This window comes from Syngnathoides biaculeatus, chromosome 21 (genome assembly GCF_019802595.1).
Source record: "Syngnathoides biaculeatus isolate LvHL_M chromosome 21, ASM1980259v1, whole genome shotgun sequence".
Taxonomy (NCBI): Eukaryota; Metazoa; Chordata; class Actinopteri; order Syngnathiformes; family Syngnathidae; genus Syngnathoides; species Syngnathoides biaculeatus.
The window spans coordinates 2,421,502-2,446,139 of record NC_084660.1 but is presented as its reverse complement, the minus strand read 5'-3'; the positions used below and the strand labels follow the sequence as shown (position 1 = coordinate 2,446,139).

Here is a 24,638-nt window from a genome sequence, read left to right as displayed (position 1 = left end):
GGACATTCCGACCGCCTCGACGTTTCGGTCGTTGTTGTTTTTCACTCGGAACTGAGTTTGAGTCCAGTGGTCTCAGCCGTCTTTGACAAGTGTCGCCTGGCGACGGTGACATTCAACAAAAGGCCTTTGCGCAGACTCAAAGAGTTTTATTATGATTATGACTACTTGGTGAGCCGTTTGGTTTTATTCCAAGGTTAAAGCACAGCAAGCAGGTCAGAGGACGAGCGCCAGCCAGCCCGCAATCATCGCCACCCCCCCCACGGGGGCCGCCTTCCTGAGACCCGGGTCGCCCGTCAGGGCCTGGTGGTACAGAGACCCGCAGAACATCCCCATGCCGGCGAGCAGGAGGGTGGCGGCCTATCGAGGGAGAAGAAACCAAAAACCAAAACGTTAGGATGGCGCAGACCAAAGCGAAGAAAGCAAAACCGCGTCGACGTCAAGGTCCGACGTGCGAGTCGTCCTCCTCACGTATCGTGATGGGATGAAAAGCTCGCTGGCTCACTCACCACGGCGGGTTTCTTGGAGTGGACGGCACCCAGGAGGGCCAGACTGTGGTAGAAGTGGTACTTGTTGGCGGTTTCAAATAGCTGCGCGCACACGCAAAAAGACAGGACAGGAAAGAGCAGTCAGGCCCATTGCGTCCCCCTTGCACACCGACGTGTCATGAACGCATCGTACCGCTCTTTGGTAATCATCGGGGTCGCTATGTTGGAAACCTGCAAACATTTAGAAATTAGAAATATGAGGGAATCCCACCGACGCGAAACAAAACTGGACAAGACAACGTGCCTTTTCTCAAACGTGAACCAAAAGCTATCCGCCGAGTATTTGAGCGGTTCCTACCGTGAGCTCCGTAGGCCCCGAGCGCGACCGCCGAAGCCCCGGAGAGGGCAGCCAGGCGTCGGACAACAACAACAACGGCGGCGGCGGCGGCCATGATCGCTTTTGCTGCAGCTGAGCTCAAAACCAGGACGTGGTTACGACGCGGCGGCCATCTTGGGGAGGTCCTTCTCAGCCGGTTTTCACCAAGTCTGCCCTTTTGACAACGTAAAAAAAAAAAAAAAACACAACAACGCGTGCTCTCGGGAAAGAGCAATTTTACCCGGGAGAGCTTTTCGCAGTCTCCTCCTGGTGAATGAAAGCGACACGGAGTCGCGTGACGTTTCTTTCGCGTTCCTTGGCGTCGCCGACCATTTTGACCTCCCTAGCTTAGCGTCCCCGTCGGCACGCCTCGGATCTAGATGACTTTATCTGTGTGCCAACTCTGGACCACCGGAAAGCGAGTCTTAACGAGTTCTGTCTGACCTTCAAAGACGAATTAATTCCTTCCGTAAATGAAAACTGTAAAAATTAAGAAGGCTGGGATTGAGGGGGGGGGGACCTTCTACGAATTCTATGTTACCACTCCTAATCGTGTAATTGTGTACGGTCCTTGAACGCAACGCCTTCACACTGCAATACTCCCGTTCCGCTTCCGGTAATTGGATGACGCAGTCGAAAGTGACAAGTCGCCCCTTTTTTTTTTTTTTTTTTGTGTAATACTTCGTATATCTTGAAGTGTGTTTTGAATGCAAAGACACAATGTAGCTCCTTCTGACCTTCTCTGTACTTTTCCACGAGCATCATAAAAGGCAAATAATGCATCTGTGGGACTCTTTCTAGACATGAAATCATCCTGTTGTTGTTGTTGTTGTTGTTGTTGTTGTGCTAGCCAGCGCGTGCGCGTGTACTGTTGCTCGCAGATACTGACGTCTGGCCTCCACTACTCTTTCCCGTAACTTGGTTGTGTGGCTCATCAACTTTATTCCTCTATTGATCGCACAGCTCTGGCACATGGCCTTTGTTTTTAAAAATGGGGACGAGCTCACTTTTCCTCCATTCTTCAGGCATCTTCTGGCCCGCTAGCATTCCAAATTGCTTCCATCCCTCCACCCGTACGCCATCGGGACCAACCGTCTTTCCATTTTTCATCCCGTTCAGTGCCTTCCGAACATCCCGCTTGCTAATCAATGCCACTTCCTGGTCCTTCCCGCTTGCCTCTTCTTCTCTTGCTTCTCACTCATTGTCCTCATTCGTCAAGTCCTCAAAGTCTTCTTTCCATCTATTCGGCACACTACTGGCACCGGTCACGCGTTTCTATCCTCAACCACCGTGACCTGCTGCGCATCCTTCTGTCTGGCCAACCTGTCGAGATCCTTTTCTCCTGCCTTCGAATCCGACCTGGTGCACGTGGCGTCGTATGCCTCTCGTTTATCCTTCGCCGCCCGCCGCGACCTTTGCCCGATGTCGCATCTCAACCCGGCAGGAGTGGAGAAAGTTGAAGTTGAGGTTTGCGTCCGCTCGTCCAACGTTCTCTAACGGTAAATCCCTTGTTGTAGTCGTCTTCTTTGTGGTCCAACACAGGCCTCACTTGCGTTAGCTCATCACGAGCATTCGGTCGTCGCTATCGCTAGCTCGCCGCCGGTGATTTCATTTCACTCTGGTGAGTGTTAGCGGCCTCAGAAATGGGCAAAGCAGGATTAGAGGGTAGGAGGGGTGAGGATTTGGATTTTGGGAAGCAGCTAGGAAAGCCATGACTTTCAAAATTCCAATTGTAGTTTCAGCATACGGTGATTTTTACATTTCATCTCCAGTTTAGTTCTTCAAACCAAAAGCTGAGATCGAGTTCAGGTTGCCTCGGTTTCCCCCTTTTCATTTTCCGTCCGCCGTGTTGCAACCTTAAAACCAAAGAGAAACCTTCCACGTTTGTGGAAGCAATTTGGGCGATACGCGCGGAACCCTGCAAATGGATTGGTTTTCATTGCGAGCGAAGGAATGAGGACGCTTCAAGCATCTGGTTGCACGTGTACACCGATGCCCACACGGGAGCAAAATAGCCTCAAGTGTTCCCGCCACGGTCGCGGCCGGCACAGAAACATTTTGGTCCGGCTTGCCCGTGGTTCGTCTTTTAAAAGCCGGAAAGAATCCCTGGTCCTGCTTCCAAAGCGCGTTGAGCGCACGCTGAAAGATCCCAGACGCGGTCGTCCTGCGAGTCTAATTAGCATCGTCGGCGTGCGGCTTCAAAGGAGATCAATGCAAATGGATGCCATTTAGCCACTGGCGCCAATTAGCTCGGTGGCTTCCATCGCAGCGGCAAGAAATGCATTTTTCTGCATTATTCAAACCTTCGTTTGCCGCTGAGTTCCAGTGCAGCCCTGCAGGTCGACTTGTCCCCGGCTTTGCGTTGGGGGTTTTCGTAGCTGGAACCGAGATTGCGGTGTGGCAAGCGTCCTGGGGGTTTCAAACTCACGCTGATTTCTTGCGATTTCCGCTCCGAGCGACGGGCGACGGAACCATTGCGCTTATGTCTTTATCTTTGGGAAGGATAAGGAACAGTCATGAATTGGTTCTGGCATCTCTTGAGCGGCACGAAGGAACGGCAGCTCGCTCTTTTAACGCGGCATGCACGCTAGCTTCCGCGCGGCCGCGTGGAGAATTCTGCTCGGGGGAAAGCACAAAAACGCGCCTTCTCGCAAACCCAAACGGAGCGACGGAGGGCCCAAAACGGGATTGGGCCGGCGCTGCTCGAACTGAGGAGGGGTTTCTGCTTGGTCCCTGCGCTCGTCCAGTCTCCATTTCTTATGGTTTGGCCCTCTTTTCAGACGATTCCAAAAAAGTGGCCGAGGCTCTGAAAAACTTCAGGGGACCTGTCGCCCACTCCGCCATAAATTCTTCATAAAGTCTTTGCCGTTCGCCGCCGCAATTCGTCTCCACTTTGACGAAGGAACGAGCGTGCGCAGTCAAGTTTCGGGGCCGCTTCGGCACACGCGATGACTCGTACGATTTGGATTGATGTGCAACGCAGTCGGATCAAGGTTGGCGTTACTGGACCCTCGGTTCGGTCCAGGTGATTACTTTCCGATATTCGCGGAATGCTCCAAATTCAAAAGCCGTGCGTGGTTTTTGATGAACGCTTGGCGGATGGAAATAGTTGCAATGCAACCAGAGGCTCGGCGGTCCTCTGATGTCACAGCGTCCGCGGCTGTCGGCGCCGGGAAAGCAAACAACGTTCAGCCTCCTTCCTCCTCCTATCAATCAAAAGCCCGAGCAGGCCGCTCGGACGGCGAGGCCGCATCGCGCACGCGCCGCCGTATTGAGGTCATAGGCGAGCGTTGCCATGGCGACCTCCTCTCGCTCGGGAGGAGGACACTGCGGCGCGCGCGCCACACGGCGGGGGCGCGCGCGCCGAGGAGCTTCACATCAACAGCGGAGCGCCGCAGTCCGCGAGGAGCGCGCTAAACTGCGTCGGAATCGAACCCCCGCCGCCCCGTCGGAGCCCTCCGGCTTTCCCGCCGAGGACTGGAGCTGCCATCCGGGCGACGCGGTAGGAGCTCGCGTCGAGGCTCGGCCGGGCCTTCGAATTGCGCCCGACCGCAGAGGCTGAGCGTGCGCGGATGCCGATCCGGATGCGGCTTGCGCTGCTCGAGAAGCTCCAGCTGCTGATTTTCATGTTTTTGTTTTTTGGGGGGGTGTTTTTTTTCCCCCCTTTGAATTTGTCTCTGGTGTCCCTGGCCTAGTTGGACTGAAGAAAAGAGGCAGCGCCGCTGTTGTCCTTTTTGGTGGATGTTTTTAATGTTTTCATTTTTTTTTTAATTTTTGTAGTCCTATTTTATGGAACCCGCCGCTTGAATGGGCTTTTTCGGCAAGCCCGACGGACATCGGCGGGAACCTGGCTCTCCGCTAGCACCTGGGGATCCCAAATTAACCGGTAGGCTGATGCCTTTCCCACATTTTGATCTGCATGACGTCCTCTCTAGACCGACTCGAGGTAAATTCACGTGTGTGTGTGTGTGTGTGGAATGTCACCTTTTTTGTTGAGTATCCGAAATGCACACCCGCTCGCTGCAATAACCCGTCGAATGCTGACCGAGCGCCGTTTCCGGCGCGTTTCCCCGACAGGCTCCCGCTGCGTTATGGTCCTCGGATCGTGCCGGTGTAGATGCACACCGCGTGGTCGTACGTTCACGTAGGCCTCTTTTCCTCGCCGGACTACAGGAAGCGCCAGAACTACGAGAGCACGTTCCCGCGAGCGCGAGTACCACGCAAAGAGATATGCACGGCACACAGAATGGGCCGCATTGATGTGCCCGGACTCAGTGGGGCACAAGAAGACCTCTGTTCTCGTCCTCAGGCTCGGCTTCTTTTTTTCCCCGATGCCTTGCGTCCGTCGTAGGAGATGTGCAAAATGTCGGAACGTGCGTGTCGAGAACGGGCGGGGGACGTATTTTGCCTCGCATTCTCTCACCGATTAAAGCCCCCCCCCCCGCAGGGCTTAATTTCCCGCCTGGTCCTTAAACGGAACGGCCTCGCTTCCTCAGCTAGCGAGGGCGTCTCTGTTGTCGTGACGTGTTTTTGGGTCGCTTTCAACGGCTTCCGAACGGAGCCCCGGCTTGCCGCCGGCGCGCGTGCAAATCCGACGCCGGCCGGGTCCATCCCATTGCGTTTCTCTCCCACGTAATTGCCGCGAGAAGCCGAGATTCCGCTCCTGCTCTGTATCTTCAATTCGGAAGTTGTGCTGATCTTCAATTCAAAGTGGCAGAACAGCGCCGCCTACGGGAATTCCAACCAAGCTGGGCGAGACCGTCTCCCGTGCCTCCCTGTCGAAATGCGCGCTTCACGTATTCAGTGTAGCGCGCGCGACGGATGCAGTCGACTTTTGGACTCGAGTTCAGGAATTGAAACGTCCGCAGCGGCGAAGGACTTCATGGAGAAAGGCTGGTTGGTTGGCTGCTGTGTTCACAGTTCTACACTTGCTTTTTGCAGGAAGAGTCAGAGAGTGGCCGGCGCCAAGTGAAAGAAGAATGACGCTGAAATTGAGTGTTCCCCGAGCTCAGTGGTTGTGAGTTCCAATCTCACTGGGTCCTCCGCTCGCCAAGAGGGCTTGCGTGTAGGAAGGGCATCCGGCGTAAAAACTGCGCCAAACAAATACGAGCTGTGGCGATCCCTAACGGGACAAGCCGAGAGAAACTCAGTTCCCGGGAAACTTGGCCCTCCGTCGAGAAGCGCCGACCATTTTCCTGGACCGAGGAATTTATTTGATCATTTGTCCGTCGACGCCAGAGGTCACGCGACGACTGTCTTTCGACTGTCTCCGTCCTTGGGCCGTCGTTTTACCGGCGCGGAAACGGAACGCTCGCCGTTCTCTTCCCGAGCGGATCAATGAGCGCTTGTCGGTCTCCCCGAAAAGATAAAAGCGGACGGAGGTCAAAGTGGGAAAGGAACCCGATTGAGAGAAGGACCAACGCCGACGTCGGCGCTATGAAAATGCACTTTTTTCTTGTTTGTTGCTCCTTGTCCTTCATCCCTTGGAGAAAACAGTTTGCGTCGGTCGAAGCGTGAATCTGCGCCGCTCGAAGGCTGCAGCGTGTCCTTGGGTGACAAATGTCGCCCTGAAAGTGTCTTGCGCAGGTGGCGGGCGGCACGCAAATGTCAGCGGCTCGCGCCGGGCACCGTGGACTCGGCCGGCGGTGGCCTTCGTGAGGTGCATATGCACAAGCTTGACATTTTCTGAGGTCGGCCAATCAAGAAATGTGCAGGGAACCTGTTCTGTATTGAAAGACACCTTGCGCGGTTCAAGACCAGAGGGAGGACGGAGTGGGCTGTTGGTCAGCGCAGCGCAACCTCCGTCCCGCCGGACTCTGAACGGCTGTCTCGGTGGACACGGGATTCGCTCGGTGGTCTTGGGCAACTCAGAAGAACGGAGAACAAGAGACATTGAGTTGCTGGGGAACTGTTTCTTCTTCTTCTTCTTCTTCTTTTTCGGTTGTCTTCTTCATTTGGAGCAGTTTTTACCGGCCTGTGCCTGACTGGAGCGGGACGCCGTCTCCCTGCTGCTGGGACATTTGCTCAATTAGGAGGATCTCAAAGGTGGCCGTTGTCAAGGAGACCCCGCCTGAAAATTGGTGCGCCATCCTGCCTCTTTCCTCGTTTGTCTGCGCGCACCCAAATTGCAGGCCAGGGAGTTTGACGCCTTGATGCACTTCCGCACTCCGGAACGTGAAGGCAATCATGCGACGCAGAAAGGAGGGACGTCGGCGGCGGCGGCCGCTCGGCTGGGTGGCGCTCACGGGCCCTCTTGACGGCCGAACGGAGAGCAGCCGTGCTGCCGGTTACCTTTAGCGCAATTCCTCGATTGGGGCGCAGCCACAGGTTTTAATTTCATTTTTTTTTTTTTTTTTTTTTTTTCGTCTGGCACAAACCCGACGGTGACGGTGGCGGTTTAAGGGAGAGAACCGTGGAAAAGGGCAAGTCCACCATTCATATGCAGCGCCTCGAACCGCCTCCAGGTCACTGGCGGTCGCTCGCTTTTCTGCCACTCGGGAGTCTGCCGTGCGCTGTAAAATTCCGAATTCCGACTCTGATTCCGCGTGTGGCTTCTCTTCTCTTCTCTTCAGCGCTTTGTGCCGTCCACGTGACATTTTTTTTTTCACAACGTGGCTTTCACGTTTCTTTTTTCCGAGACTGGTGTCGATTTATTCCGTGGATTCTTTGCCCAACTCTCTTTGTACGGGGAGAGATCCGATGCAAAAAAAAAAAAAAAAAAAGAGTGAAAGTTCAAAGCTGCGGAACGCCTTCAGGGCCCCAGCAGAGCAGAACGGGACCAGGAGGTGCCGGATGGATCCCTTCTGGCTCGGGCCGTGCGTCATTGCCGCCGCGCCTCCCGGGGAACGCTGGTGTCTTATTTCCATTTTTCAAAAAAGTTGGCGCGTTTTCTTGTCCTCTGAGCACGTTGTCACCTGCTGCTATTGTGCGGGGGAGAGCGAAAGCGTTTTGGGGGGGCCAAGAGCGCTCCGCTCGGTCGGCTAAGCGGTTCCGGCGGCTGTCACGGCTCTGCCCGTCACGGGCACGCGGCTTTGCCGACCTCGGGTGCAATTTCGCTGTCACCGTCGCTGCGGCGTGAGGGTAAATATGTTTCGGGGAATAATCGGCTCTGCCGAGCGCCTCGGTTACCTCCGGAGTTAGATGCCACGCGCTTCCGTTTGCTCAAGTCAACGCCTTAATTCAAGGTCAGTCACGACGGGGGCGGATTTGCGGGCCCAGCGTCGACGACGAGTTAAATACGACTCGCCCGTCCGTGGCGAACGCTTCCCCCGGGGTTCCGCGAGCCGAGGTGAGCGCCGTGACGATCGAACGTGGCTGCCAACCTTTTTCGGGAGTGCTGCACAAAAACTGCAGTGCTCTCTTTCTCGCTTGCTAGCCCTGATTTAAAAAAAAAAAAATAATAATAAAAAAAAAAAAATTCATTCCCATTTCTGGGGCTGCAACTGACAGTTGCTTTAATGGTGGATTCATTTTCATTGATGCGAGCGGAGAAAAGGGACAAATACAAATTGGTTCTGATTCAATTCCCGCTAAAATGGGCAAAAAGGTTGAAGGACGGAGGAGCACACGAGTCAGAGAAGGGCAGAAATTCTGACGAGCGGAAAAGAAGAAGGTGGCCAATTTTTGGACACACGGTCCCAGAATTGAGGCAACCGGACAAACTCTGCAGTTGAGTGAGCCGAATTGTTCTCAAGTGTTGCTGACCGGCGCCACTTTCTGTCTGGCAGTACTCACTCGCGCATATTCTTGATCTTCTGCGAGGAGCTGAGCCATCGAGACTGTCCAGGCAGCCACGTGCAGGATATCTGTGGTTCTGTTCTGTTCTGCCCCATTTGTTTTTGGGGAGGCAGCGTCTCCATTTCTTTGAGCACCCCCGCTGCGGAGTCAGTCCCGGGGGTGGGTGAGGCGAGCCCGTCGCCCCGCGCAACCGTTCGCTCCCGGGACCACAAGGCGGATACCAAACTCCGGCGGGATTTGGCACGTGGGCGCGTCAGCGTTTGAAGCACTTTGAGGTGAAGAAGCGGCCAGCGTGCGCGTCACCCGCAGGGTCATCCGTCGGTTCCAGGGATGCGACCGCCGTTGCGTGTGATGCCAAAGGGAGTGCGCGACGCGCACCCGTCCAAGAAAAAGAGCTGAAAGGCAGAGTTGTGGCGTCGGGGCTGCGGCAACTCGACGAGACTCTTAAAAGCGAGAGGAAGGGACAAAGCTGCAATGGCGGGTAAAAGCCCGCTGTGGAGATTCGCTCCCGTCAAAGAGACAGAGAGAGTGCATTAGGGAACCAAACCATGAATGATGCATCAAAGGTTCCGCTGTTTGAGTGATCGGGGCCGAAACGGCGCCGGTCGCTTGAAAGGAATTTCACAAAAAAAGCCCAGTGTCGACCCGAGAGCGAGGGGGGTGGGGGCGGGAAGACAGAGAGGAGGTTGCGAGGGGTTTAGTCCCAGAGAAAGGAAGGAAACAATGGAAGGAAGTCAAGGGATCGCAGGTGTCAAACCCGGGGCCCGGGGGCCAGATCTCGGCCCGCTTGCCTCATTTTCCCCGCATTAAGTAGCACTCAAATTGCGGTGTGCTTCTTTTGGAATAATAACACATCAAAAAAGTGCTGAAACAGAATGATTGTACCGCATGCGTTTATTGTGAAGGTCTGACTTGAAACACGATGCGTTCTGCCAACGTGTCGCCGAGCAGACCGCGAGACCGTTGAGGCTTTGACTCAAAAAGGGTTTGGATTGTGTTCTCTCTCGGGCTTGTAATAACGCGAAAATCAGGACAAATTGTACACACCAAAGCTCAACTGTAGAAAACGTGGGACACCAAAAAAGATGTTCAAGTGTATCGACCAACATTTATGCTTCCATTTTCCATCGGTCGAAAAAGCAAGCATAAAACGGAGGATCGGGAGCAGAGCTGGTCCGTCTTTGCTCAAGGGCACCGTGGACACGCTCTGCTGTCCCTTTTGCCCGCATGAGCAAAGGAGTCGAGCGCCGCGGCTCTGGCGACGACCGCCGTTCGCCGGCCTCGCTGCAGCTGCGGCTCGCGTGCCAAAGCGCCGGACGGCGAACGGCGTGCTCGGCTCGTGCGGCGCCACCCTCTGCTTTCTGTCTGCTCCAATTTACAACACGTCGCGAACATTTAACGTCATGTGGAGGCAGGGAGACGTATCCAGACGGTGAGCGGCACAAAAAAAAAAAAACTCATTGGGAGAGGCCTTCCCGGGCAAAATGAAGTGGGGGGAGTAACGCCTCCCCCCCCAGACCTCCAAGGTTGGAAAACGCTCGTCAGAGACAATTGAAACGCGCATCCAAATTCAATTGAAATGTCTTCGAAACTTCACACCAACAACCCTGCCGAAATCCAAAATCTGAACCCGTAGAAATGAACCTGAAGCCTTTCCGCCAAGTTGGAGCCGGGAAAATATCTGCTTCAATAACCGGCCGACTCGTGCGTCTTTCTCTGCACGACGCGGACCTTTGCCCGCCCGCCAAGGATGCCGACGCCGGTCCGCACGCGTGTGCGTTCCGAGCTTATATAACCGCGTCGCCCGGCACGTTGCGCCTATTTATAGAAACGCTTGGAAGGAAGTGTGACACGCAGACACACACACAAAAAAAAAAAAAGCAGCATCAGCCAGGCGTGACATGAGGTACGCCGGCACGGACGCCGGGCGGGAGTTGCGTCCTAACTTCGACTTTTGCAAATGAATGACTGCAAGCTTTTTATTACACTTTGCGCATTTCAAACAAATCCACAACGCGTCCTTTTTCGTCTCTTGGCTTAATGCTAATGCTAACTAGCGTTTATCTTGCAGTGCTACCACACAACAGATGGAACACAATTGGTGAAGCAACGCGTACCGTATCGAACAGTACACAGGAAGAAATTCTTTCTCCTCTGCGTAGGACTAAAATGAGTTGAGCGTATCCATTTGGCTTCTTCTGCTGCCCCCTGGTGGGCACACGAGAGAGCAGCACAATGGCCACCTACGGTTTTATTCATTTGAATTCTATTCCATGTCCTGACTGCATATTTTTATAAAGTTTAAAAATACACACTGCGACTTTTTTTTTTTTTTTTTTTGGGGTTTGTTTCAGGTATCAGACGTGGCTGCATCAGCATTTAACAGCTTTGCACGAACCCGAAGGGAGCAGCCAGCGTTGCTTCGCGAGAGCTTTTTCTCTCCCCGCCACGACATGTTTGTCAAAATTCGTCAGAAGGGGGGGGGGGGCGGCCCCCCAGGCGGCGGCTGGCGCTTCCGCAAATGCGCATTTGGTTTTGGAATGTGCGCGACTACACGATGACGAGATGGGATTTCCCAATTGGTCATCAGGCCCCGCGGTGTGAACGTGCCCTCGGAGTCGAACCCGCGCGTTTTGTCGCTTGCACCAAAGTAGGAGCGTTGCGACTGAACAGCCACCCCCTAAAACCAGAACCCAAATGAGCGGAGGGGGAAAAAAACTGCTAATTTGCCACAACAAAGGAGCTCCCTCGCGACTGTAAAACACATCATGCGAAACGAGGCCTTGACGTGCCTTTGAGCAACGTCGCCAGATGGCGCCGCGCTCGGCCCGATTGGAGCGCAAAAGAGGAGGCGGGACGAGAGAGAGAGAGAGAGGCCGGCCGGGCTCAACGGCAGCAGAATACGAGCGTTGTGGCTTTGGTTGCCCGCCGGCTCGCTTGGCCCTCGGCGGTCTGTGGAAAGAAAAAAGGGGAAAGACCAGAGTGGAGAGGAGGAGGAGGAGGAGGAGGAGGAGGGACGGGAACTCAGGGAAGTTGACACAGGAGAGCCTTGCATTCTTCTTGGCCACCGGGGGCAGCGCGATAGTCGAAAACAGACAAACAAAGAAGAGTCACCGCTTAATTGGAAGATCAAGAATGACTGTCTGTTGTATTTTTCTCACAAATGGCGCGTTTGTACTTCAACGAAAATCTTCCTGCGCCGGCCAGCCGTCCCCTCCGGCTGACGGCACCACGCGCCCACGAATTTGTCGCGACGCTCGCCGTCCTTCAGGAGGCGTCAGGTCCAGGTCAAGTGGATGCGGGATGCGGCGCCGGCTTTGTCCCCGCCTCCCCCGGGAAACGAGGTCAGGTGCCGCGGGTGCGTTCGGGCGGGCGCCGAGAGCGTCGCTCCAGCCGCTCCTGAACATCTGAAGGGTTGTTCCCGCGTGGTTACGTAACGATGTCACCACGCTTCTGTAATCTCTTGCGTCCATTTGCGCCAGGCGATGATGTCACATGTGAGGATTGACGGCGCTTGCGGACGGGTGGAGCGCGTCGCTACGAACCCAAGCGCTGTTATTCACCGATGGCAGTGTCGCAATCTTTTGGCCGTCCTCAAACTCGCAGGTTCTACCGGGACGCGTCCGAATTGGGGCTGTGACGCGTGCGCGGCGGCTCGACCAGGAGTTCCCCGGGTCACGCCACGGTTTTCAGCTCAGGATTTTGCCGAAAAGAGCCCGGCGGAGTTCTGCGCGTCGTACCTTCGTACTTTTGGGCCTTTGAGTACATTTGGGATCCCGCGAGAGCGCCATCCCGGTTCATTTTGTTTTGTGTTTTTTGTCCCAGCGCAGGCGCAGACATCGATGACGTCTCCAGGACGGGACCGGACGGGACGCAGAGGGATGGAACGTAACAGAACCGCGACGGCCCGGGCTCCCGTTCGGCGCTGACTCGGCTCCGGGCGCCGAGGCCCGCCCGCCTTCCCCGTCCCCGCCCACGCTCGCTCTTTCACCTTTGGAGGCTGTTACCTTTCGGAGTCATGCGGCCGTTTCTGCTCGCGAGGGGACCAAAGAGACTTGCGTCCCCGGTGCCGGACTGGTGCGTGCAGCTGGGCCTCGCCCTCCTCTTAAACCTGGCCTCCAGCCAAAAAGCGGAGCCCTCCAAGCACCCCGTGGTCACCACCAACTACGGCAAGCTCCGAGGGGTCAAGAAGGACCTGAACAACGAGATCCTGGGCCCGGTGGAGCAGTACCTGGGCGTGCCCTACGCCACGGCGCCCATCGGCGACCGCCGTTTTCAGCCGCCCGAAGCCCCGGGCTCGTGGCAGGAGATCCGCAACGCCACCCAGTTTGCCCCCGTGTGCCCCCAAAACGTCCACGGGGTGCTCCCCGAGATCATGTTGCCCGTCTGGTTCACCGACAACCTGGACGTAGCGGCCGGGTACATCCAGAACCAGAGCGAGGACTGCCTCTATCTCAACGTCTACGTGCCCACGGAGGATGGTGAGTTCTGGGCTGCTGGGCGGCAGGGACTGTGGCGGGGGTGGGGGGGGGTTGGGGTGGCGCACCAGTGGGACCGACTCCGTGCTAAGCCCCCCCCACCCCACCCCACCCCACCCCCCGGGCTCGGTCCAATCGCCTTTCAGACACGCACGGCCCTTTCGTGTGGTTGAAGTGAAGGCAAAGCTTGGATTGGCCAGTCACTCTTGAAGGGGAGGGGCTTAGCAAATAGTCGAATCGTGCTTTTCATAAATGTGTAACCATTCTTCATCCTCACGTTGAATTTTTTTTTTTTTGGGGGGGGGGAGTGACGCGTGTGCTTACAATTTTTGTGGTACGTCGATTTCCGAGTTCCCCAACCTCCAAATGGTTGAATCAATCTCTGTATTTTTCCCCTCTCTTTTTTTCCCTTTTTTTTATTCGGAAGCAAGTGTCTAAAGGGAGATGGAAAAGAAAAGTTTCTCATTGAATGAGAAAGTTTCTCATGACGATGAGAAACTTTTACCTCGCAAATCCTGCTCAGCTATTCTATAGCCGACACATTTTCCACGAGTACATCTTCTTTTCGTCTTCGGAAGCGAAGTGGACGCTAACCGGTAGACGTAGACCACGAGAAACCAATTCTTCTGGGTTCGCGGGGCCTTCTACTGCGGATGACGGAAGAAGAGAAGAGAAAAAGCGCCAATTTCTTTTCCGCCGAGAGAAGAATGGAGAGCATCTTCCGGATGCTCCGAGACGGCCGGCGGTGAACGAATCAGGCAAGCGACGCTCCAGAATGACAAGTCCTCATTCCGGCCTGGTTAGCGGCGGGCGTCCCGGGCGCGGTCCCCTTCTGCCTGCTCATAATTATTCCATCCGCGGCGCCATCGATCTCCCGGCGTCGACCCCGCCGCGCGCTCGCCTCGCCGTAATGCCCATTTCCTCTGGAGATCCGCCGGGGGCGGCTGGACGCTAACGTCGTTGCCGCCGAGACGCCTCGATTGAACGCGATGACGAGAGGGCAAACGCAAAAAAGTGAATAAATGACGGCGAAAGAAAGGTGACGTGATGAGATGGGAATCTTGACACCAGCCCAAAACCTGAGCCGGGCCCATTTCCAGACACGGTGAGGTGAGGTCGACTCCTCCTCACCGGCCGTCGTCGTGTTGGGCGTCAATAAATCCGACAAAAAGGGCCAGTTGGTTCCAGTCCCGACTTTACCCCGAGGGTCTGAACAAAGAGGACCGTGGCGAGCGTTGAGGCGAGCCAGCAAAAAGCAGGAAAAAAAAAAAAAAGCCCAGCCGGGAATCACCGAGGTTCTGTCTTTCAGGCGCGTTGAAAATCCAAATGAGCCAAGTTCCGCTCTCCGGTGCCGGTCGGTGAGAAATTGTCCCTTTGAAAGCCTCCGTCACTCGGATGTCCCGCCTGCAGACGGACGACAGTAATCGGGCTTCGCCGGCTCGTCTCCCGACCCGAGCCGAGCCGTTTGGGCTCGGCGCAGCGCGTTTGACTTTTGGAGGGCGCATTGGAGTATTTGTGCGACGTGGCGGCGGGAGGTTTTGTTGGGCCGGGTTTCAGCACCGCGGAGAGCGCCGGGCCCTCTCCTCCGCCTCCCTTTTTTGGTGCCTTCGGTTCGGCCCTTTTCACGTGCTCAGCGTCGGCGCCAAATGCGGTCGCATGAAGGTTCCACCACTTTTGTCGGTTTCCATCTCCTGAAGCGTTCGTATCACGTTTCTGTTTCGCGTTTGTTTTCGGCCGGCCAAGGCGCCCGCCGCGGAAGCGACGTTTTTTGCCCCTCCCGGCGGCGCCGCTCTCCTCTGAATTGTGAGGCTGGTGGATTTTTGGGGCGGACGAGAAGGCCGAGAAGGGATTTGTTCCCCATCCCTTAGCGGGTCCGGCATTTGCGGGGAGGGTCGCTTGTGTCGGGTTCACTTTTTTTCCCCCCCGCCCGTGGCGACGTCAACCGGACGCCGTGGTGTGCGGTTCTTAACTGATGAAAAATGCTCGATTGAAGCGCCCCCGCCGCCCGTTCGTGGCAGCAGTTTTTCATCTTCCAAATGTTTCTCAGCTGTTTTCCGTTTGTGCAAGATCCGATTTGTTGTCTTCGGTCCTCGTGTAGCTCATTTGCGGCCCCCCGATGGCAACACGAGGCCGTCGAGTCAAGCGTCGACTTTCTCGCTTCTTTTCTCTGCGCTCACAGCAGACGCGGGCGGCTCAAATGAACTTTTTTTTTTTATTTTCACGTTCATCTTCTTCTTTTACGTAATGACCGACTCGCCGCGCCAATGGTGACCAGCGCCGCCGTCGTTCGCTTGTTTCCCCCAACGGGCCTCAGCGCAGCGTTGTGGTCGGAGGTTGTCGCGTGCGGGCAAATTCGTTCTTGTTTTTGTCTTTGGCGATGCACTTTCACGACTTCGGCAGCAGTTGAGCCATTTCAGTGGAGGGGGTGAAAACCAATACAACAACAAAAATTTGTTTTTTTTTTTTTTTTAAATGGTTTTTGACTGGGGGGGGGGGCATACATGGGTCCTTTTATTTTTATTTTTTTATTTTTTTTTTTTGGAAAGCTTTCAGATTTCCCAGCCAGCTACGCGGCACCCACTCAGACGCGGGGGGCAAGAACGGCGACATGGTCAGCTTTCTTGATCTTGTGTCTTTTCTCGTCATGAATGTCTGTGATGCATTTTGTTTTTGTCCTCTTTTGAACGACCAAAAGCGAGGGGAAAGCCCCGACCGACTCTTACTGCTTTGTCCTTTTTGCTCTTGCTTCTTTTCTTATTTTTTTGGTATTCTTTTTTTTTTTTTTTTTCCTTTTCATTTTTTGTAAACGTTTTTTGCCAGTAATCTTTTTTGAATTTTGTCTTTTCTCTTTTTCCCCCCCTTTTTTCTGAACCCTTAGGTCCGCTCTCAAAAAAACACGATGAATCTGCAGCCAACAAGCCTCGAGACGAAGGTATTTTGGATGCATGTTTTGCCTTTTTTCTTGTTTCCCAGTCTTTTTTTTTGGGGGGGGGGGTGGGGTGGGGGGCGGAGCTGTACGTAAAAGGCGCACGCACACGACAAGGCGGCCGAGTTGCGCGAGCTGGAACAGAATCGGACTCGCGCTCTCGGCGCGGAAGCCATTTTGCGCGTTGACCCCGGAAGGCGTCGCGCTCGGCCCTAAAATGTCGAAGTCCGCCTCGGGTCGCGGGCCCCTTGGAGGAAACTCGCGAAGGCGGTCCCTCACCTCCTCTCTGCAGCAGGGGAGCTGATTGCTGTCGTGGCTTTTTTCCAGGGTTGTGCGGGTGAATCTTTTTTTGGGGGGGGGTTTTGTTGTTTTGTTGTTCTCTCCTCCTCGTCCCTGTGCGTGAAACATATTCATAACGGATGCGTCAAACGGCACGGGAGTGAACTCGATGTGGGGACGCAACGCTCGATGACACGTTTGTTTCTTTTCTTGACTACGGAAGTTGAGCCGCCCTTGAGATGCGAGTACAATTGGTCCAAATAAAATGGCGCTCTTTCATATTGTACTTTGTAAAAACATGTCTACGGATGACGACCATAATAGAATGAAGCAATTTGTGAAGTCGTGATCCGATTTGATGGTGCCGCAATCGTGCAAACAACGACCACTTGAATAAGATGTCATGTTAGTCCTTCTTCCTAGAGGATAAAGAATCGCTCTTATTCTCATATTATCCATCTACATGTGTTGCTCCGCCGTTTGATATCCGACTCTGTGGACGCTAACCGTTAGCATATTTGCATCATTTGCGCGAGGTCAGGTCACCGAAGGGCCAGTCGGGTTTGTCCGAGGCGGACGGCGCGGCCTCTGGCGGCTGCGAACGTCCGAACGGGTCAAGTGCGGGGGGGGGGTTAGGGCACCATCTGGGTTGGGGTCAAGGATGTGCAAGAAAGGAATGACCCGCTCCATCTGCTAGTCTGCAAACTGTCAATTGGGACTCGCTGAGGTCCAGATCCCCAACAACGGCAAAAAAAAACCCCAACTTCCCGACGAGCTCGTTTCCGCGCGACCGGAGTTGATTTTCCGCTCTGACGTTGAGGGCCACTTGAGACCAATTCATCATTTTGCCAAGTTTAGTTGTGGACCAAGCAAATCCAGATCGCTCGACGGGAGCAGAGACGTGATTGGAACCGAGCTGATCGGCAAAATTTAACCACGGTGTGTGGAGAGACGGCCTTCGAGCGACTTCGTCCATCCGGAAACGATCCCGGCCGTCTGTTCTCTCTGCTCCGCGGATCTTCTCAGCATCTCGACGCCTCGGCGCCGGCGGGTCGCGCCCGGCCCGAGATTGCAACAAAGCCCTCCTCGCTCACTTCTTCAATCGTGGCTCGCCTTTCCCGGCGATCTTTGGCGTACCCGCAAATCGCAGTCGAAGACCGCCACCAAAAGAGGATCCGACTTCAGACAGACCCGGCCTGGGTCTGAAAACCTCAACGACCAGAGCCAGAAAGAAAGAAAGAAGTTCAAAGGAAACATTTTGTGCAGTTGTCGGCGGCAAGTCCACAAAAGCGAGTCCGACTCAATCACGAATCTAAAACATCGCCTCGCTTGACAATCGGGGAGAGCGCTTTGCCTTCCTTCAGCTGGCTTTTGGCGCGCAAGACTCGCGCCTCCAATTTGCTCGTCCTTATCCTCAAAAAGCGAGACCAGGCGAGGGAGTAGCACTAACCCCGTGATTGTGTGTTCTGGTGCCTTCTCTTGCAGACATTCGCGACCGCAGGAAGAAGCCGGTGATGTTGTTCATCCACGGAGGCTCGTACATGGAAGGCACCGGAAACATGTTTGACGCCAGCGTCCTCGCCGCCTACGGCAACGTCATCGTGGTGACTGTCAACTACCGTCTCGGCGTGCTGGGTGAGCGGGCGTTTTCATTCGTCCTTTCAAATGCGTCCGTTTGCCGTCTCTCGCGGAGATCCCCGCGAGGCGTATTTTCTTCCGGTGACCGAATTTAGCGTTCCGGGCTTGCGTGTGGGGATGGTGAGCCACCGTCGCTTCTGCCTAAAAGTCAACGAGCGCCGTCGTCGGTCACGGCTCGCGCGGTTCTTGAAGGCTTCCAAATTGTCTTTCATGTGTTTGTACTTTGACAGCTCCCACACGCTTTGAACGCATTCGAATATTTCTTCACATCCGTTCTCGCTCGCAAACCGTTTGAGGCCTTCTGGTTTTATTGTCTTCGCTTTGTCCCCGTTGCCGTGTCAGGAGGACTTCAGCGATGGGATCGTTCCTGGAACATTTCAACTCCGGCATTTTCCACGCGTCTGAGTCCGGTCTTTAAGATACGCGCTTTGGTCGCGGGTTTCGGTGAGACGAGAGTCCAGAATGGGCTTTAGCGACCGAGTATGGAACAACACACAAGGAATTTGTCTCCGACAGTCGGCGCCACCCTGGTCCAGATGCGGAGGCGTCCGAAAGGATCCTGCCCGCTCTGGTCCGAGTTTGAACGGCGCGCAAGTCTTCGAGGTGGGGTAGGATGGTGCCGAAAACCCTTCCAGCGGTTTTGCACTCTTTTCCCTCCCTCCCGGCGACTGCGCTGGTTTAGGGTCAGCAATTTTTCAAAGCTCAGCGCCAGACCGAAATCCCCCAAAACATTTCCCTTCATGTGCGACATCTTTTCAAGTCGGGAAACTTTTCAGCTGCCTCGATTTCATTTTGAAATCAGAACATTGTATATTTGTGGCGCTTTGTGAATAATTCATCAAACCCTTTGCACATCTTTGATGGCAGCCTCTCGCTACCTCTCAATATTTCAGCAAAGTTCTTTTGACTGCGCTCTGCGTGTTCCTTTCATTCGGAGCAGCATCGTTATGACTTCCTCAGCCCAGAATCGTATTTCGTTATTTCACGACGCAGGAGGTCCGGCCGCGTCGGACGAGGACAAACGTGCTCAAGCGGATTCGTGCCGCCGTTCGCGGGGAAATTTGATGTGACTGCAGTTGGTCTGGTCCTCCGCCGTACGGGTTTAACGGTGCACCGAGTTCCGTCAGGGTCAGTAGAGGATAAATAGAACGGACGGACTTGCTCGCCGGGGCGGTCAAAGATGATCGGCGGCAGTTCTGAAGGCAAATGTCCAAGCAGAACAGAAAGTTTGAGGACTCGCTACGTCCTCGATGCCCAAAAGACTTCATGGATGCTGACGCCACGCGGGCCCGCGTCTGCACGCAGGTTTTCTCAGCACCGGTGACCAATCGGCCAAGGGGAACTACGGCCTCCTGGACCAGATTCAAGCGCTGCGCTGGCTCAACGAGAACATCGGTCACTTCGGCGGAGACCCAGAGAGGATCACCATCTTTGGATCGGGAGCCGGGGCGTCCTGCGTCAACCTCCTCATCCTCTCCCACCACTCGGAGGGTAAAATCCTCTTCTTTCACCGTCGTCCTGACTCACTTACCTGGGAAAAAACAAGTCACCGATGACTGTGCTTGATTTCAAAAGTAACTTAGTTCGTTTCAGCAGCTGTCAAGTGGCAGGAATCTGAGTTATGCAAGGAGCCATTTCTCGGTCACGTGCACTCCGCACAAGTTACCGAATCCGCTCACCATCCGTCGAAGCCATATGAAGCGCGTACCACGTGTCGTGCCGACATGACAGCACGACACGTGGTCCGTCAACCGAACCCTTCTCAGTACGCTTCCGAAAAGACTCAAAAGCTCCACGGATGCCGATTGTGTTCCGCGGAGGCAACTGTAACTCCCCGGGGCTTGACCCGCGGATGATCTGAAGAGAGGTCGGGTCACTTTTTACACTTTCTAAAACTAATTGAACTTAGGAGTGTGTGTAGGGAATTTTGGACCTCTCTTCCAGAACCACAGAGTGATGTTGTAGAAAAAAAGGCCTGCTTCTCCATTTGCGCTTGAATTCATCCCAAAAGTGTTTGATCGGGTTGGTGTCGGGGTTCTGTACCCTCCTCAACCTTGTGGACAGGAAACACGAACCCTATAGCGCCTAAGTCCACATGCGAGTCCAGGCAAGCCAGCAAATACTTTTGGCAGTTCAGCGGAGAAGTACTCGCAGTTATGTACGCTCTGCATGGGACTTATGTTAGTGCTGCAGTGATAAGCTCAGAGAGGAGTTACAGCGCTCAGTGAAGCGTGACTGCCAGTCCCGCTCAAGCTGCTGAATCCAGGCAGGACCGGCCCGATGGCAAATGGGATGCATAATAGCGCGTCAATAAAGAGTGCGTCCATCCGTCTGTCCTGCACCGCCCCCAGGTGGAAAGCTCGTGTTCAACGTTAACTCGGCACACTGGACCCACTTCAGCCGCGTGCGGAATGTTCACCTCTGTCGACAAGCTATCGACTCTTTTTGCCGACACCAAAAAAAATAATAATAATAATAATTCAGTCATCACGTCATCGCTCCATCATTAGCGTCAGCCTCTTTCCATGCTGCGCGTCGGTCGCGGCGTTCTCGACCCTTTTGTGACTCAGGAGCGTGGTAGCCCTTAAAAGGGTGCAATTAGGGACGCGACAGAAAGGACGGAAGGCCACTCGCAAAGAATCGGCTTTGAAATAAAAGCTCCCATCTCGTCGTCGGCTCGCCTCCATACTCGGTCGGCCTACGCGAATTGATTTCCGAGGGAAGCCTCGATAATTCAAGACGCGCGGCGCCAAGAAGAAGGGAACGTGAGGAACCCGAGCGAGGCACGCGGACCCCTAACGAGCCGCTAGGGCGCTGGCACGGAGCGAAAGAGGAGGAGGGAGACCGAGCGAGGTTGGCTCCCAATCCTCTCGCGTCGTAGCGCCTACGAGGAGGCTCCAGCTGCCGGCAAAGAAATGCCAAAGCCATGAAGCGTCATTCTTCTCCCTGTGTTGCCACCGTTTGAGCTTCTCTTTCTTTGCAGGGCTCTTCCACAGGGCCGTCGCCCAAAGCGGAACGGCCATCTCCAGCTGGTCTGTCAACTACCAGCCGCTCAAGTACACCAAAATCCTGGCCCGCAAGGTGGGCTGCACCTACGCCGAGACCGCTGACCTGGTGGACTGCCTGAGACGCAAGAACTTCAGGGAGCTGGTGGACCAGGACATCCAGCCGGCTCGCTACCACATCGCCTTCGGCCCCGTGGTGGACGGAGACGTGGTGCCCGACGATCCCGAGATTCTCATGCAGCAGGTAAATCCGGGAAATGAGCCCGACCGTGGCTTTGTCCGGCACAAACCCTTTCCTTCCTGCCTTTGGCCTCTAAGGGGGAGTTCCTCAACTACGACATGCTGATTGGTGTCAATCAAGGGGAGGGGCTGAAGTTTGTCGACGACAGCGAGGACAACGACGGCATCTCTGCTGCGGCGTTTGACTACACCATCTCCAACTTTGTCGACAACCTCTACGGATATCCCGAGGGTGAGGGCGGGGGAGTCCGTTTTCTTTTTTGTTTTGTTGGTTTTGTTTTTTTTTTGGTTTCTGACGTGACCAAAGCGGGGCTGACATCCAAACGAGACCGCCCGCCGCCCGCCATCCGGAACTTTGAGCCTCTGCGGGGCCTAAAGCCACCTCCCGCCGTCGCTTCCGACCCCTCCGTGTCCCGTCGCGGCAGGCCTCTCTCAAACAAATCCGTTCCCGCTCGGTCCTGGACCCGACCTATGCAAACTTTCGGCTCGCGTGTCACGCGCGTCTGTCTGCGATACCACCTTTTTTGCTTTTCTGACGGCTGAGCAAAGTTTCCGGTTCTTCCTGTTCCTTCAGGCAAAGACATCCTGAGGGAGACCATCAAGTTTATGTACACGGACTGGGCAGACCGAGACAACGGCGACATGCGGCGCAAGACCTTGCTCGCTCTGTTTACAGACCACCAGTGGGTGGCGCCGGCGGTGGCCACCGCCAAGCTCCACGCCGAGTTCCAGTCGCCCGTTTACTTTTACACCTTCTACCACCACTGCCAGACGGAGACGCGGCCCGAGTGGGCCGACGCCGCCCACGGAGATGAGATACCGTACGTTTTCGGGGTGCCCATGATCGGCGCCACGGACTTGTTCCCGTGCAACTTCTCCAAGAACGACGTGATGCTCAGCGCTGTCGTCATGACCTACTGGACCAACTTCGCCAAGACCGGGTAAGCGTCGTCGCACCCCTCGAGGCGCGCTGACGTACTTTCCGGTTCGGCGGCTTCGGTTGCGTTTGGTCGTAGCTCGACCGAGCGGGTGTTGCGTTCAGTCCGCTTGACTCTGTCCCACCGGTTCTCCGCCAGGGATCCCAACTTACCGGTACCCCAGGACACCAAATTCATCCACACCAAGCCCAACCGTTTTGAAGAAGTCATCTGGACCAAGTTCAACTCCAAGGACAAGCAGTACCTCCACATTGGCTTGAAACCTCGGGTCAGAGACAACTACAGAGCCAACAAGGTGGCCTTCTGGTTGGAGCTGGTCCCCCATCTGCACAACCTAAACGACAGGTTGATTTCGAGCACCACTCGCTCACCCCCCGGTCCGGGTCCCGGCACTCCCAGAACCAGAACCGCAGGCCCTCGCATCACCCACGACCCCACCTTCTCCTACTACCCGGACCCCGACGGGTCCGAGCGTCCGCCGCCGGTCCTTTTCCCCGGCGACACCCGCGACTACTCCACGGAGCTGAGCGTGACGGTCGCCGTGGGGGCGTCCCTGCTCTTCCTCAACGTCCTGGCCTTCGCCGCCCTCTACTACAAGCGCGACAAGAGGCACGAGCTGCGCCGCCGCCGGCTGTCTCCTCAGCGGGGGGGCCCGGCCAACGACCTGCCTCACAGCCAAGAGGAGGAGATCATGTCCCTGCAGATGAAGCATTCCGAGCACGACGCTCACCACGACATGGAGCCCCTGCGGCCCCACGACATCCTGCGGCCCGCCTGCCCCCCCGACTACACGCTGGCGCTGCGCCGAGCCCCGGACGACGTGCCTCTGATGACGCCCAACACCATCACCATGATCCCCAGCACCATCGCGAGCATGCAGCCCCTCCACGCCTTCAATACCTTCCCCGGCGCGGGCCCCAACAACACTCTGCCCCACCCCCACTCCACCACCAGGGTATAGTAGAGTCGTTCGGTCGGGTCGGGGCTGAGCCGCCCGGGGACCGGGAAGACCGGCTGGCGCTCCGGTCCGACCGCGCGCGGGTCGCTGACTCTGGCGTTTTCCGCCAAGGACGACTCCGACTCCGGCGCTTCCGGTTTGCGCGTTCGGGCGGGGCGGGGGTGGGAAACCGCTTCTTTTCCAAAGGCGTTGAGACATTTTTTTTTTTTTTTTTTTTCCTCCGAGGGACCTCCGGCCTTCTTCGTATTCTGTATTGGTATTCGTTCCCTTCCGTCTCATTCGCTTTTCTGCAGCCGTATCTTATCTCTGAGCTTATTTTCAAGGATCTTCGACTTTCATTCCAAGCAGCGTTGGTGTCGAAGGGCAAAAATCCCGGAAGAGAAACCACGGATGAGCCGTCGACCGCGCTAACAAATGTCTTCTGGTGACAAAGTGCCAAACTGGCCCTCGATTGTGCGCTTCTTCTCTTTTTGTCTTTGTTTTGTTTTTGTGTCGAAAGCTGTATAGCTGTCGAGAAAGTATATATGTCCAGATATATTGTTGTATATGTGTACAAAGGGGAAAGTCTCATCATTGGCTATTTTGCTTCTCGGGGCTCCGTGCATGCATCCGCGGGGTTCCCCGAAACCCAATCCGCAGAAAGACCGCCGCGCGCACCCCCACCCCGTGTGTGAGCGCCGTCCTCCGGGCTTCCTGCCTGCCTGCCGCCGCCGGCTGGCTGAACTTCCCGTCCGGCCCGTCCGTTGTTTACTTCAAGTGCGGCAGGCGGGTCCAAATCGGCTTTGGGCGGATCTTCCCGGCCGTTTCCGCCGTCGTTCGCTCCGTCTATTTCCGGGCTCCGATTGGAAGGTGCGACGTGGCAAGCGGTCCCCGCTTTTGGATCTGCGAAAGGGGGCAAAGGCCCGCCGGGCCCGGCGCCGTCTCCCCGCTCCAAAGAAAAACGGCTCCGCGGGCTGCTGCCACGAGCTGACGTTTAAAGGCGTGGCCCCGAGATGAAACCTTCGCCGTCGCCGAACAGCGCGAGCGTCTTTCCCGCCTATTGTGTAAGCTGAGCAAGTGCGCGGCTAGCGGGAGAACTTCACTTGGCGCCCAATCATGAAAAAAAAATCTCAAGCGTCGGACTTTCAAAATATTTGTAAATATTCCTTTTCTGTTTGTTTGTTTTTTGTTTAGTTTTTTTGGGTCCCGCGTTGATCGTTTCTCATTTTATTTTGGCGGGGGTAATGGAGGACACGCCCAAATTTTGTGACAACGGGTGCAGTTTGCGAAAAAAAAGGGCGCCGCCGTGGCCATTTAGGTTTTTTCTTCTTACCGGACGTTTCCGTTTCCGTTTCCTTCTTTCACTTTGAGCGTTTTCTTGAAGCGTCCACTCGTTTTGCGTGGATGTTCAGCCGAAGTTGACCTTGCAGGCGTGACAGGGAGGTGGGCCTCAAGGTGGGGCCGCGTTTACTTGAGCCCCACGCGGGGGCTTCCGTCCCACGAGGTGCTTCGCGCGCTCGGGGCCGCCCGTCTTGTCTGTCCCGGTTTCGAGCAGACGAACGAGGTCATCCGGTCACGCGGGAAGCAAAGCGGCGCCCG

The 24,638-nt window shown here is 55.5% G+C and overlaps 2 protein-coding genes across 5 annotated transcripts in view; one reads left to right on the top strand and one right to left on the bottom strand.

The window, feature by feature from the left end:
- Positions 1 to 23,220, top strand: part of nlgn2a (neuroligin 2a) — a 51,751-nt gene extending 28,531 nt beyond the window's left edge. Inside the window, exons 3-10 of one of the 4 annotated variants that reach the window (XM_061808318.1) lie at positions 12,424 to 13,079; positions 15,955 to 16,008; positions 17,767 to 17,916; positions 19,225 to 19,410; positions 20,903 to 21,168; positions 21,243 to 21,396; positions 21,739 to 22,105; positions 22,241 to 23,220. In XM_061808318.1, coding sequence (XP_061664302.1) covers positions 12,617 to 13,079; positions 15,955 to 16,008; positions 17,767 to 17,916; positions 19,225 to 19,410; positions 20,903 to 21,168; positions 21,243 to 21,396; positions 21,739 to 22,105; positions 22,241 to 23,063 — 2,463 coding nt within the window. In that variant the 5' untranslated portion in view covers positions 12,424 to 12,616 and the 3' untranslated portion in view covers positions 23,064 to 23,220. The remainder of the gene's footprint in view (positions 1 to 12,423; positions 13,080 to 15,954; positions 16,009 to 17,766; positions 17,917 to 19,224; positions 19,411 to 20,902; positions 21,169 to 21,242; positions 21,397 to 21,738; positions 22,106 to 22,240) is intronic. The other 3 variants (XM_061808321.1, XM_061808319.1, XM_061808320.1) reach the window with 3 other exon arrangements.
- Positions 132 to 1,351, bottom strand: tmem256 (transmembrane protein 256). The gene is made up of 4 exons (XM_061808814.1): positions 844 to 1,351; positions 679 to 716; positions 507 to 587; positions 132 to 357 (listed from the first exon to the last, which is right to left on the bottom strand). Exons 1-4 carry the CDS (start codon positions 935 to 937, stop codon positions 214 to 216), a joined length of 357 nt encoding a protein of 118 aa, XP_061664798.1. The 5' UTR covers positions 938 to 1,351; the 3' UTR covers positions 132 to 213.
- Positions 23,221 to 24,638: the final 1,418 nt, after the last annotated feature.